This window comes from Schistocerca piceifrons, unplaced genomic scaffold, assembly GCF_021461385.2.
Source record: "Schistocerca piceifrons isolate TAMUIC-IGC-003096 unplaced genomic scaffold, iqSchPice1.1 HiC_scaffold_2510, whole genome shotgun sequence".
Classification (NCBI taxonomy): domain Eukaryota; kingdom Metazoa; phylum Arthropoda; class Insecta; order Orthoptera; family Acrididae; genus Schistocerca; species Schistocerca piceifrons.
In genome coordinates this window covers 1,586,982-1,600,921 of record NW_025728455.1, presented here as the reverse complement: position 1 = coordinate 1,600,921, position 13,940 = coordinate 1,586,982, and the positions used below count along the sequence as shown (strand labels likewise).

At 39.7% G+C, this 13,940-nt stretch overlaps 1 protein-coding gene across 1 annotated transcript in view; it reads right to left on the bottom strand.

Annotated features, from left to right (window-relative positions):
- Positions 1-13,940, bottom strand: part of LOC124743681 — a 97,936-nt gene that overhangs the window by 40,785 nt on the left and 43,211 nt on the right. Inside the window, exon 3 of the mRNA XM_047248857.1 lies at positions 5,088-5,279. Within this exon, the coding sequence (XP_047104813.1) occupies positions 5,088-5,279 (192 nt within the window). The remainder of the gene's footprint in view (positions 1-5,087; positions 5,280-13,940) is intronic.

Genomic DNA, 13,940 nt, shown 5'->3' with positions numbered 1-13,940 from the left:
ATCTGGCTTTTCATCATCATTACAATTATCAATACTGTCTATAGATGTTTTGTCTGTATCCATATCCACCAACTTATAGAAATTTTCATTTTGCAACAATGACATAGGAGAAGGATTGTCTGCTTTGTTGTTTGCATCTTCTTCTCCAGCCACAGCTGACGTCATGGATTCTACATCTAAACTGTAGTTTTCATTGCCCTCACTAACGTTTTGTCTTTTAGGTTTAAAGAAGTCACTAATTTTTGTAGAGATATACATTACTATTAAACTCTCCTGTCCACTGAGTCACAATGTGTAAATAAACACTACGAACAAACCAAAACAATGCTGTCGGTTCTGAGCAGAACAACTGCACTGCAAGCGATTGACGTACAGAGAGTGATTGAGTAATATTGTTGAACGTGAATTCCTGAAGTGCCTGTTGGATTGTTTGTTGGCTTCTCTGTGAGGCAGCGATGGCTAACAAGGTAAACTGATTCAAATTGAAAAAGCCATAGACACGACCTGTCTGAATCGTGGACTAAAAAGACTGAATTCACATAGAAACATACAGACAGGCAACTGTAATGCGAGAACCACTTATGGGATTTACTTGTTTCTTTCTTTAACTCACAGATATATTCATTTACTATCTATTATTATATATTTAGCTACTTTAGGTAGCACAAGAAATAAGCTGTGGCTATAATTGTAAGTCAAGTCGCAAGAAACTGGGCTGCCGTCGTGCTCCTTACACTATTAGAGCAAAATCATTTGATTTTTTAATGAATTGTAGACCTCAAAAAGAACCACAAAAAGTCAGCAAGAGCATATGTTTGTCTTTCACAGTTGAGTCACACTCAATTTTTCTGCTTTGTGGGTGTTTAAACAGCTGACTTCAGAAGACAAAAATCATCATTATTCTTCAACCTTAATCTTTTATTTAGGTACATCTTTTTGAGCTCTACAGTTTGGTACTACATAACGTGATATAGTTCTTATGGATTATGTAATGTATTTCAAGAGAGCATGCTGGCAGAAAACATTTTTACTTCACATAGCTGATGACATTTAAACGGCTGAACAGACTTTCAGAAATATAGCTAAGAACCGTCCCCATTAAACCAGCTTTCAAATAAAAAAACGGCTTTAAAATTGGAACTTTCGTTTGAGAACTATGTTGGGGCAGACAGACAGACTTAAGGGTCAAACATATACATGTCCGTTCTGCATTGGGAGTTCAAATTTGCCCCCTGTGGGAGCTCCCCTCTACTGTATAGCGTCAACCATGTTCTAACGAGGGTGCGGGCAGATAAAGACAAAGGTCAAGAGTGCCGTGGGCAAAGGGACATATCGGGTCGCAAGGCTGCCAACTCTTAGTCATGTTTGCTCCATTCGTACATATGATTTTTAGCTGTGACGTAAATTACAACATGGAATAAAATGATTTCGTGAAAGCACATTATAAAGACGTTCACATTCAAACATGGCTTACATTATTTCTCATTAACACACATAACATGAGATGTTGCCTTGCTACTACATTGCCGAGGTTGTTGGCAGTCGTATACAAAAGGCAATATGCACCAATCACAACTTTAGAATGCACACACACACACACACACACACACACACACACTCTACCCCCTGCCCGTCACATCATGTTGGCGAGCCATTGTCATGTTCACTTGTGCTGGTGCAGCGGAAAATTACGGTTACGGTTTGATTTAATACACATGTACTACTTCAAATCTCCGGTACTGTACTGTTAAAAAAAAGGGGGGGGGGGGGGGAGAAAAGAGAGAATTAGAAGAAAGGGAGTTTCTGGGAGGTGCCAGAATGCATTGTGGCGAAAATTAAGCCCTGATTCAAGGTACATGTTGTTGTTAGGCATATGCTACAGTTTGCAATCTTATTGGCCATTTGTTTGACCTCCAAATTAGTATTACATTTATCTGCAAGGTTACGTTGCTCTGGTGTAATGTGAACAGATATAAAGAAACAGGTGTGTGTGTGTGTGTGTGTGTGTCAAGGAAGGTTAGGTTAGCCTTAGCACTGCCTTCTGCTTTATTACATTGTTTGACAAGAATTCCTAATTAGGCTGGCGACTGATATTAATACATAACTAATATGTAATTAATAAGACTTGCTTTTGTGCTGGAGAACATCTGTTCCTCACACAAATGTTAAGTGTTGGTTATACTCTGCTGGAGTGTTTTGGAAACGAATCCCAGTCTGTTTGTCCTGTTCCCATTAGGTTATATTGTGGTCACAACTTTCTCAAAAATTTCTCACAGCGGTTTAAGGTTAGCACTGATTGCCTTTTATGGTTGGCCACATTACCGCTAAAAGCAGTCCCTTTGGAGGGGCCCTCCTGCACAATTCCACCACATGTGGGTGGCTGACTTTCTGCAAGGCTGTGCCCTGTATTCTGTGACATTTGTATGGCTGCTTCGGTATCTTGGCATTTTCAGCTCTTCAGGAGGAAGGCAGAGCTTTAGTTGGTAAAGACATTTCCAGCTGGAGTACATCACAACCAGACACACACTCTAGAATCAGGTATTGAATTGTAAGGTGTATCCAGCAACAGATGTGCACTCGGAGCACAATTCAGGTATGATAATGAGTGAACTAAATTTTAAGAGAACTGTTATGAGAATTCAGTGTGTAAATAAATAGGATAGCGAAGTACCCAGGAATGGAATGGGAATTTTAACTTCTACAAGGCTCTAGACAACGTGATAATGAACGGCAATCAAGCGAGTATCCACATTTGTCTGCATAATCCGTGAGACAGGAGTCATAGCAACAGAATGCCAGAGAAACACCATCCAGATACTACAGAAGCAACCAAGCACTTGTAAGTGCAATAGCTAAACAGCTCATGAATAGAGCTTTTTGAAAAAATAACAACAACATGAAGAAGAATGGAAGACAAAGGTGATTATCTGTTTGAGGAAGATAAATTTGGAGTAAAGGATCCAGGGATAGTGGATGGAATGTGTAAGAAAAATCAAGGTATCTTTATTGGATTTGAAGATCTTTACATGACATTTGACAGCATGAAATAATGAAAGTGTGTGAAATTTTTTTAAAAGGTACATATAAGATATATTGAACAGCAGGTAACATAGAATATGTACAATAATCAACAAGAATTGGTATTCTGAATTAAAGATTGTTAAAGATAAGGATGCAGGTAATCTCCACACACGTTCAGATGAACACTGAAGAATCATTTGTGGAACTGAAGAAACTTATAGCAATTTAATTAAAACTGAAGTTGAAAAGGATATCATTGATAAAATTCATTGGTGATATTTCTGTGTTCACCAAAAGTCAGACTGAATCACCAGAATTGGTGAATGTAATAAACAGTTGAATGAGTGCCAAATCAGGATTAATGAATGGAAGAAAGAGGAAAGTATTGGGGTGTGGCAGAAGTAACATTGGTGGCAAAGTTTACAGAATTAAGGACCACACAGTAGACCACTTGTACGGACTCTGGTACATGTGATGCTAATTTACACTGAGGGTCAAAGCACGGTTGTTATAAGGAATAATGTAGCATGGAAAAACAGGAGATTCCCCGCAAAACAAAGTTACTAATAACAAAGATATGCCTTAATTTGTATTAGACATACCTGAATGTATGCTTGGAGCAGAGTACTGCATAAAAATTAATCATGGATTATGGAAAAAACAAGAGGGGAATCGGAGCATTGTAAATGCGGTGCTATTGACGGATGTTTAAACTAGGTGAACTCATAACAGAAGAACTATCGAACATCTCTGCAGAATAGGTGAGGATAGTGTGATATGTGGAAAACTGTGACAAGTACAAGGGTCAGCAGAGTAAGTTATATTTGAAGGCATCAGGGAATAACCGCTGTGGAACTAGAGGTGGTTGCTGAGGTTAAAAACTGTAGGGAAAGACAGAGATAGGAAGGCATGTAATTGTGGACTCTGGGAGCTCATGGCACTGCAAATCTGCTGCTCAGACAGACAGACACATTGTCAACAGAAGGCACAGTTTCCCCTTTGCATGTCTGTGGTTACCGAGACTGGCTGTTACAGCAGACTACAGTGGGGCAACCAAGGTGGTGCACAACCTGGCAAGCTGAGGCTCTGCTGGCGTTTGCTTCTGTTTGGTGATTGCCGAGTATATTTCTTGTTACTAACAGAAACTATAGCAAATTATTGGGTTCTTTCTCCTCTCTCATTCCTGACAAACACCAAAAATGGTCTCATAAATGTGTGTGTATGTGTGTGACCTCTGCTAGACCATTCCAATACATCTAAAGTAATAGACATTTATCTCATCTGACAGTTTTACACATTCAGTGCACTCATACTCTCCCCATCACTAAATTTTCTGGGCATGACATTGTCTGAATTATTGAAACTTCCTGGCAGATTAAAACTGTGTGCCGGACCGAGACTCGAACTCGGGACCTTTGCCTTTCGCGGGCAAGTGCTCTACCAATTGAGCTACCCAAGCACGACTCTCATTCTGGAAACATCCCCCAGGCTGTGGCTAAGCCGTGTCTCCGCAATATCCTTTCTTTCAGGAGTGCTAGTTCTGCAAGGTTCGCAGGAGAGCTTCTGTAATGTTTGGAGGGTACGAGCCGAGGTACTGGCAAAAGTAAAGCTGTGAGGACTGGGCTTGACTCGTGCTTGGGTAGCTCAGTTGGTAAAGCACTTGCCCACGAAAGGCAAAGGTCCCGAGTTCGAATCTCGGTCCAGCAGACAGTTTTAATGTGCCAGGAAGTTTCATATCAGCGCACACTCCGCTGCAGATTGAAAATCTCAGTCTGAATTATTGTTGGCATTGGTTTGCTGGTCTTGATGAATAAGACACTGAACTGTTGACAATAACTATTTTTCCTACCAACCTATTCTTAACTAACCTCTCTTCCATGGTACTATGATCTAGTCGTGGGGATACCACCTCTGATTGTATGTTTTGATTTTATTCCCAGTTCACTTTGCTGACCTTCATTAAATCTAGACTGAGCATTTACACTTTGCTTTTCAGTATTTATATCTTATCTACCATATAATGTTGTGTGCACACGCGTGTGCGTGTGTGTTTTGAGGGAACTCACCGCATTTGAGAGACTGTGGCCTCATCAGGTGGAGGAGTCGTGGGCTGCGCAGCAGCAGGTGTCTGGCGAGGTGCGCTGGCAGAGGTGGCGGTGGCAGCGGTGGTGGTGGTGGTGGTGGTGGTGGTGGTGGTTCTGGTTGTGGTTGTGGTGCTGGTGGTAGTGGTGGTCCTCAGCTCTGTAACGACTGGTGCACTGCACATACAGAGAGGCAGGGTGTGAGCTGGCTAGGCGTGTCCTCGTGGGGATGTGGAGGTGGCTCACTATGGCCAGCACTGCTGAGGGACCATCCACACAGGGGATAGGGCTCCAGTTAATACAAATGAATTACCAGTAAGCTAATAACAATCAGTTGTACCATCCGAGCTTTCCACGGCAGTCGCTCAACCCCGTACAACAGGTAGTTCAAATCTAAGTGCAGCCAGAAGGTACATACAACGCCCAATACTTGCACAAAACATAATTACAGAATTACTGGACAGGTTAGCTCAGGTGCTATCGCCATCAAAACTATCCAAACGGCCTGAATTCCACTCCACCTAAATTGTATGATGATGATGAAGTCCCATATTCCTTGACAGAGTGTAGGGGAACGACGAATGCCCCCACATAATGTTACTGTCTTGTAGTTCCTCTGATCTCTTTTCGATATGGGCATTTCACTCTACAAAATGATTACTAAAAGACCCCACTTGAAGCAACTGATTTGTAACACTGAGTCCACAATCAGACTAATATCACGATAATGTGAATATCGAAACCTGTTATAATTAGATGGCAGCTTGTAAACTCAAGTTTATTGCAATAAGTGACTTTTTGGAAACTAAGTTTCAACTTGAAATTAAGTGACGAAAACATTTGTATTAAGACTACCATCCAGGATTCCAACTGAGCACCTATTGTCTCTGTTAACTAAGTACAAAAGATCTTAAATATCATTTCAGCCACAGGTAAGCATGTGTGTATGTGTGCATGTTGGAATGTTGAAATGGCTTCGCATTGTGTTCGATGATTCAAACCTAGCAACTAATAGGATTGTTAACTAAGTGCAGTAATACATTACATATCCAAATATAGCAATATGAGAATCTGAACTGTCGAGAAAAAGTATTTTGTTCCTTTACTGGGACCTGAATCCACCACTTCTCATTGTTTTCTAACCACAAATACATGTTAAACATCTGCTTAGTTTAGCTGTAGCAGGATGTGCCCATATATATACTGGAAATAACCTAACAGAACATTCTGTGTAGGGTGGGAATCTATCCCCGCGTGCTGCATGCACCATCGTTGTTGACTGCACACAAGATGATGATGATTATCGAATTCTTTTTCGCCACTTGCTACGAGGTACGTGTTTTAACTTTTCAAGCAATCATTTAAAGTTTTGTGTGACAGACTTGAAATCGACACCAGCTGTCATAGTTGACAAGACATGCAGAGGTGATAAAAATCAAAATTGCTTTTCTCCTCTGGTTTTATGTGCACGACAATGAAAATCATTGCAGACAACCATGAATACAATGGATGCTAATAACGATGGACATATCCGTGGGAAGAACTTCGTAACACAAAAGAGCTTCATTACACCAGATGTGTACTGTTACATTCTGAGGACTCACATTAGCCTCTGATTTTACGTTTTTTTGTCAGGACCAAACATTTTTGTTTTATGAAGGTAAAGCCAAATAGTTCAAATGCCCATCCAACCATCCTGTTTTAAGTTTTCCTTTATTTTCTTAAACTAAGCAATGCAAATACTGTGACCTTTCCTTTGAAATGGCACTATCTATTTCCTTTCTAACATTTGAGAGCTGTAGATTCTACTTTGTCTCTAATGGTCTTGCAGTCGATGGGATGTTTGACAATTTCTTCTTTCTTTCTTCCTCAACATTTCCTATTGAATTAAAGTGCCGCATGATGGCTAATTGGTCACATTTCAAAACATTTGGCAGTAATCGATTGAGCCATACTGGTAAAACCAACCAACTGAAAATGAGAAAATTATTTCCTGACGTAATTTCTTTGACACACTTACCACGTACGTGCACAAAATAATACAACAAAACAAACATTTCCAGAATACAAAAGGACTCACAAGCTGAAAACTTACAAACGCACTCAACAAACACACACTGAGAACACCACACAGAAAAGAACCAGATGGTACACCATGACCTACACACATAAACTAACACACATAAGCAGAGCCAAAATAAAAAAAATACCACACACACACACACACACACACACACACACACACACACACACACACACACATACACAAACAGATGACATACTTCAATAATTACACTCGAAAGTTTGGCAATAACATTCGATCTTTGGTAAAAACATTTGACAGTCGGCAACAGAAACCAAAACATTGCATTGAAACAATCTTTCAGTTCATAGTGCTGTGGAGTGTGGGAAAAAACTGCAAATTGGCATTCATAAGAAGAACACCAAAAATGCAATGGAAGTGTAATATGTAAGAAATTGTCCACACAACCTGTAAGTACAGTTCAAAACATTACTACTTAATAGGAAATACCAACCACCAGACCTGTTTATAACCTATAGGCACAGTGACAAAAATGTAAATTAAATAGCTAACATATGTACATATTCCAGGCCACTGATAACGTCTTGCACAAAATAAACTCAAAACGCGTATGGCACTAAAATTGTGTTTTATTCAGTTGCTGTCAGATGGTCCATAAGTAAAAATTATCAATATACTGTGACGCACAAAATACTTCATGCACCATTTTCGAAGGTTTAAACAACAATCCTCATGACCTTCAAGAGTACAATATTCAATAAGTCACTCCATGAATACTTTATAGCTACAAATAAAAAATTATGATTGATAAATATACTTATTCCAACATGCATGACAACATGTCAGACAAAAGTCTATGATATTATGCATGAATCTACCTGTTTCAGTTAAATTATGGGTGGTCCTTTTAGGCTACATGCATCAATGTAGTATGCTACATGAGGAAAATTTATGGACTTTCTTACGCACTTGCACGGTACATTTTTAGGCCTCCTTTTTCCACATGGAATTTATATGGAGGGATTATCTGTGCTACATGAGCTACATTTACTAAAGACAAGCCTCGTCTTTGCCAAGATTGATGGTGTTAATAGTAACGGAAGAAATTATAATAATGCATCTCTTCTTTTAGTAAAATTATAAGCCTCTATCACAATAATAAAGAACTAGAAAATAATTAACGTTCCTTGACACAATGGCACACTACTGCAGTTATAAATGTGACAATGGAGAACATTCTGGAAGTTTGATTGATACTTGTTGCTGAGTTTGTTTTGTACGATCTAGTGTTGGTGTAACTTAAACTCTTACAAGATCACAGCAGCTCAGGTGGGAAAAAACACTTCCTGCAGAAATTTCTGTAGCCTACAATAATGCCAGTAGTGCAGCTGACAATTATGTGATTTTATTTCAGTGATTACAAAAACAACTCTAAAGTACATATTAGGTAGCTGAGGCAACTAGTGGCCATTGATATGGATTAACAAGGAAAAGAATGTTTTGTAAAGGCTGTAATGAACCTCCAGGGAAACAGAACGCTCATCCAGTGACGAGGAAAACAGTGGCACTGCATTGAAAGTAGTTTGGTGGTCTGTTAAAATTTCTCTACCTTCATTTGCTTAAGCTCTGTGTTCGAGTCACTGATCAGCCAAACACTTAACAAGTATTAACAGACCCTCTTTGCCTCCGGTGACTTCTGTTGAACAACATAAGGTTCCACTTTCCTTCCTAATCTACAATAAAGCCGACACTCCTTCACTACCTGCTGGAGGAGAGTCGGTGTATGTTGGACCATGACAGAGGCAGACGTCCGGCTAGTGGAAGCTCACCATTAACCTTTCTTGCACCAGAAATTTTACTTCATCCCTGAAACAATTGTCATGTAAAGTCACAGCACACTTATTTGAACTTGCAATGTTGAAAATGTTGGTGCTGAACTGGGAATCTAACTTGGATATCTCTTTCTGCCATTTTGAACATTTTTCGGACAATACAGTTCCATCGTTTTGTTGGGTCCCCAACATTCCATAGTTATCCAGGTTTCAATGAAATGGGAAGGTCTGGTTTTAAATACTGGTTGGGTACAAAAATTTTCGCTGTGTGATTTCAAGTTGTAGCATTCGCACTGCAAGTAATATGTGGAAAGCAATTATGATTTTTAGCATTTGTGCATGCAATGTCAACAATAACAATTCGTGCCAATTTTGACCCTGAAACAGGCAGAGAACTTTTTATCCTATCATTTCAGATTTATAAATTCCAGTCCTAGTGGCTGGTGGAAAAGTATTTGACAGGTGTATAGCCAGTGGTGATAGCATATACAGGGTTAAGAGTCCCAGTCAGCACAGAACTTTTCCTCGCATAATTTCTAGTTCAGACATGAGCATATCTCACTGGTGGTGAAATAAACCGACATTGTGTATCTATATGTGGCTAGAAAACAACATGATATATGCTGGGTTCGAAACGCAGCAGGGGAATACTTTGGTGTATAATCATTTCAGTTTCATCATCCCTCTAGCGGTGAAAAATTTCGATACATAAAATTATAACAGTTTATTGAGCTTCATTCACAATCCCTGCCCAAAACAAAACTTTATGCCCCATCATATCAAGTTTGAAAAAGTGCATATGATGTCACATGCAGTTACAATGATAGTTAAGATCTGTAGTGACTGGATTGGAGTCCTGGATCGCAGTCCAATACAAAAGCATGTAGTTTGAAGCTGAATCTTGCTTTTTGAAATCTCATTTATTGTAATTCACTTCAGTTTACAAGCACTGAGGACCGTCATCTCTGGTAAAGGGCTTTCTGATATTTACATTACTGTGGTATTGGTTTTCATATGGACGATAATAGACAAAGTGCAAGAAAGTTATGTGGCTGCATACAAACCAGGTGGAACGCAGTTCAGGAAATTTGGCTGCTTCTGAGCATGTTAACACATGCATATAAATTTGACAGGCACGACACTCGTCTGATTGTCAAACATTTCGTATTGTAATTAATGTGATACTTTGATCATCAGACATCGTTCAAAGCCTGTCTTAAAACTGGTCTTTGAAAGGTACAGCTACAAAATGGTTGACAGCGTGTTTCAAATTGAGCTGGAGAAGGAATTCAGTACAGCGGGCAGTAAGGCACGGTGAACCTCGTGATTTGACAACAGAAAGAGGCTGTGGTTGTGCAACAGTTACGTGTCATAACAGTATTACCACATTCGTCTAAATTTCATTCATTAAATATGGTTGACAGGAATTTAAGTATTTTTCAAGTGAGCATCCTCACTTTGTAAGCACACATGAAACCATGGGGTAGTTGAAGTAAGCTGTGTCATTCCCCAGTGATGGAAAAACACACACTAATGTGTGTGTGTGTGTGTGTGTGTGGGGGGGGGGGGGGGGTGATGAGCAATGTTTGTGATTGATGATGTAAGTTGTGCTGTGAACTTGCTACTGAAATAAAATTATGTTTTGTCCTCCACATACAGTAGGTGTGAATGGTAAATTCCGTAAGAATTTGATGTCTATCTAGAAGGGCTGGCATGGATACAAGGGGGAGTAGGATGAACATGGGATAGTGAGACATCCTCCCCAAAAAATGGGAAAACACTGTATCACTTCACTGTGTGAAGTGGACACTGTATGAAGTAAAAAATAATTCTGCTTACACGTGGTTTTATACATCTTATTTTAATTATTGTTAAAATCATAGGCACCTGTCGTGTATAAAATTTGAGTGTGACACTATGTATAATTTTGAGAGGTTGGGGGGGGGGGGGGGGTTGAGTGGAATCATTGAAAGACAGAGGCAGTTCCAGAACCAAACATTGTGTATCTGTCTGTAAGTGACACCCAATAGTGTGGGAAGTATGAGGCAGTGAACTAGGTGAAGATCACGACAAGAATCTATTATACATCATGAAGAGAATTTTTAAAATGTACACAAAGATTACTGCTAGTAAAAAGATTCCCATTAACAAAAATTTTTTCAAACATAAGAGCTTGAGTAATTTCACACAGCGTGCATAACGAGTTTGGAATAATATAATGTTTTAAATTTTTTTCAAGAATGTAAACAATTGTAATATGTTTGTTGTTTAAACAAGGAATGTTGATGTTAATCTTTATTGAATAAAAGAGAAAGACACTGAATGATTTACAACACTGGCTCTATGTTCATTACAATTGGTTCAGGGAATGCACAGTGTCATCTCGAACACAAGATTTCTGATATGTCAAATAGCACATAAAATACTACATCATCATCATCATCATCATCATCATCATCATCATCATCATCATCATCATCTAAGACTGATTATGCCTTTCAGTGTTCAGTCTGGAGCATAGCCCCCCTTATACAGTTCCTCCATGATCCCCTATTCAGTGCTAACATTGGTGCCTCTTCTGATGTTAAACCTATTACTTCAAAATCATTCTTAACCGAATCCAGGTACCTTCTCCTCGGTCTGCCCCGACTCCTCCTACCCTCTACTGCTGAATCCATGAGTCTCTTGGGTAACCTTGCTTCCCCCATGCGTGTAACATGACCCCACCATCTAAGCCTGTTCGCCCTGACTGCTACATCTATAGAGTTCATTCCCAGTTTTTCTTTGATTTCCTCATTGTGGACACCCTCCTGCCATTGTTCCCATCTACTAGTACCTGCAATCATCCTAGCTACTTTCACATCCGTAACCTCAACCTTGTTGATAAGGTAACCTGAATCCACCCAGCTTTCGCTCCCATACAACAAAGTTGGTCGAAAGATTGAACGGTGCACAGATAACATAGTCTTGGTACTGACTTCCTTCTTGCAGAAGAGAGTAGATCGTAGCTAAGCACTCACTGCATTAGCTTTGCTACATCTCGCTTCCAGTTCTTTCACTATGTTGCCATCCTGTGAGAATTGCATCCTAAGTACTTGAAACCGTCCACCTGTTCTAACTTTGTTCCTCCTATTTGGCACTCAATCCGTTTATATTTCTTTCCCACTGACACTTTCGTTTTGGAGATGCTAATCTTCATACCATAGTCCTTACATTTCTGATCTAGCTCTGAAATATTACTTTGCAAACTTTCAATCGAATCTGCCATCACAACTAAGTCATCCGCATATGCAAGACTGCTTATTTTGTGTTCACATATCTTAATCTCACCCAGCCAGTCTATTGTTTTCAACATATGATCCATAAATAATAAGAACAACAGTGGAGACAGGTTGCAGCCTTGTCCTACCCCTGAAACTACTCTGAACCATGAACCCAACGCCTCCTATTCCATAATCATGTAGAACAGACAATAACTTCCTCCTAGGAACCCGGTCATATGCCTTTTCTAGCTCTATAAAGCATAGATACAATTCCCTGTTCCACTCATAACACTTCTCCATTATTTGCCGTAAGCTAAAGATATCTGGTCCTGACAACCTCTAAGAGGCCTAAACCCACACTGATTTTCATCCAATTGCTCCTCAACTAATACTCGCACTTTCCTTTCAGCAATACCTGAGAAGATTTTACCCACAACGCTGATTAAAGAGATACCTCTGTAGTTGTTACAATCTTTTCTGTTTCCATGTTTAAAGATTGGTGTGATTACTACTTTTGTCCAGTCTGATGGAACCTGTCCCGACTCCCAGGCCATTTCAATTATCCTGTGTAGCCATTTAAGACCTGACATTCCACTGTATTTGATGAGTTCCGACTTAATTTCATCCACCCCAGCTGCTTTATTGCACTGCAATCTATTGACCATTTTCTCCACTTCCTCAAACGTGATCCTATTTCCATCATCATTCCTATCCCATTCTACCTCGAAATCTGAAACATTACTGATCGTATTTTCACCTACATTGAGCAACTCTTCAAAATATTCCCTCCATCTGCCCAAGGCATCCACAGGATTCACCAGCAGTTTTCCTGACCTGTCCAAAATACTTGTCATTTCCTTCTTAGCTTCCTTTCAAAGACTGCTAATTACACTCCAGAATGGTTTTCCAGCAGCTTGACCCAATGTCTCCAACCTGTTTCCAAAGTCTTCCCAAGATTTCTTCTTGGATGCTGCAATTATCTGTTTGGCTTTGTTTCTTCAACATAACTTTCTCTGTCTACCTGGGTTCTGGTATGTAGCCATTTTTTATACGCCTTCTTTTTCCTTTTACAGGCTGCCTTGACTGTGTCATTCCACCAAGCTGTTTGCTTCCTCCTACTTTTACACACTACTGTTCCAAGACATTCTTTAGCCACTTCTAGTACTGCGTCCCTGTACCTTGTCCATTCCTTTTCCAATGACTGTAATTGACTACATTCAACTAACTGGTACCTTTCTGAGATCGCTGTTATGTACTTTTGCTTGATTTCCTTACCGTGAAGTTTCTCCACTCTTATCCTCCTACATATGGACCTGACCTCCTGCACTTTCGGCCTCACAATCCCAATTTCACTGCAGATTAAATAATGATCAGTGTCATCAAAGAATCCCCTGAATACACGTGTGTCCCTCACAGCCTTCCTGAATTCCTGATCTGTTATTATATAGTCAATGACAGATCTGGTTCCCCTGCCTTCCCAAGTATACCGGTGAATGTTCTTATGTTTAAAAAAGGAGTTTGTGATTACTAAGCCCATACTGGCACAGAAATCCAAGAGTTGTTTCCCGTTCCTGTTGGCCTCCATATCCTCTCCAAATTTACCGATAACCTTTTCATACCCTTCTGTTCGATTTCCAATCCTAGCGTTAGAATCACCCATGAGCAGAACACTGAAATACTGCATAAGTATTAAAATCTA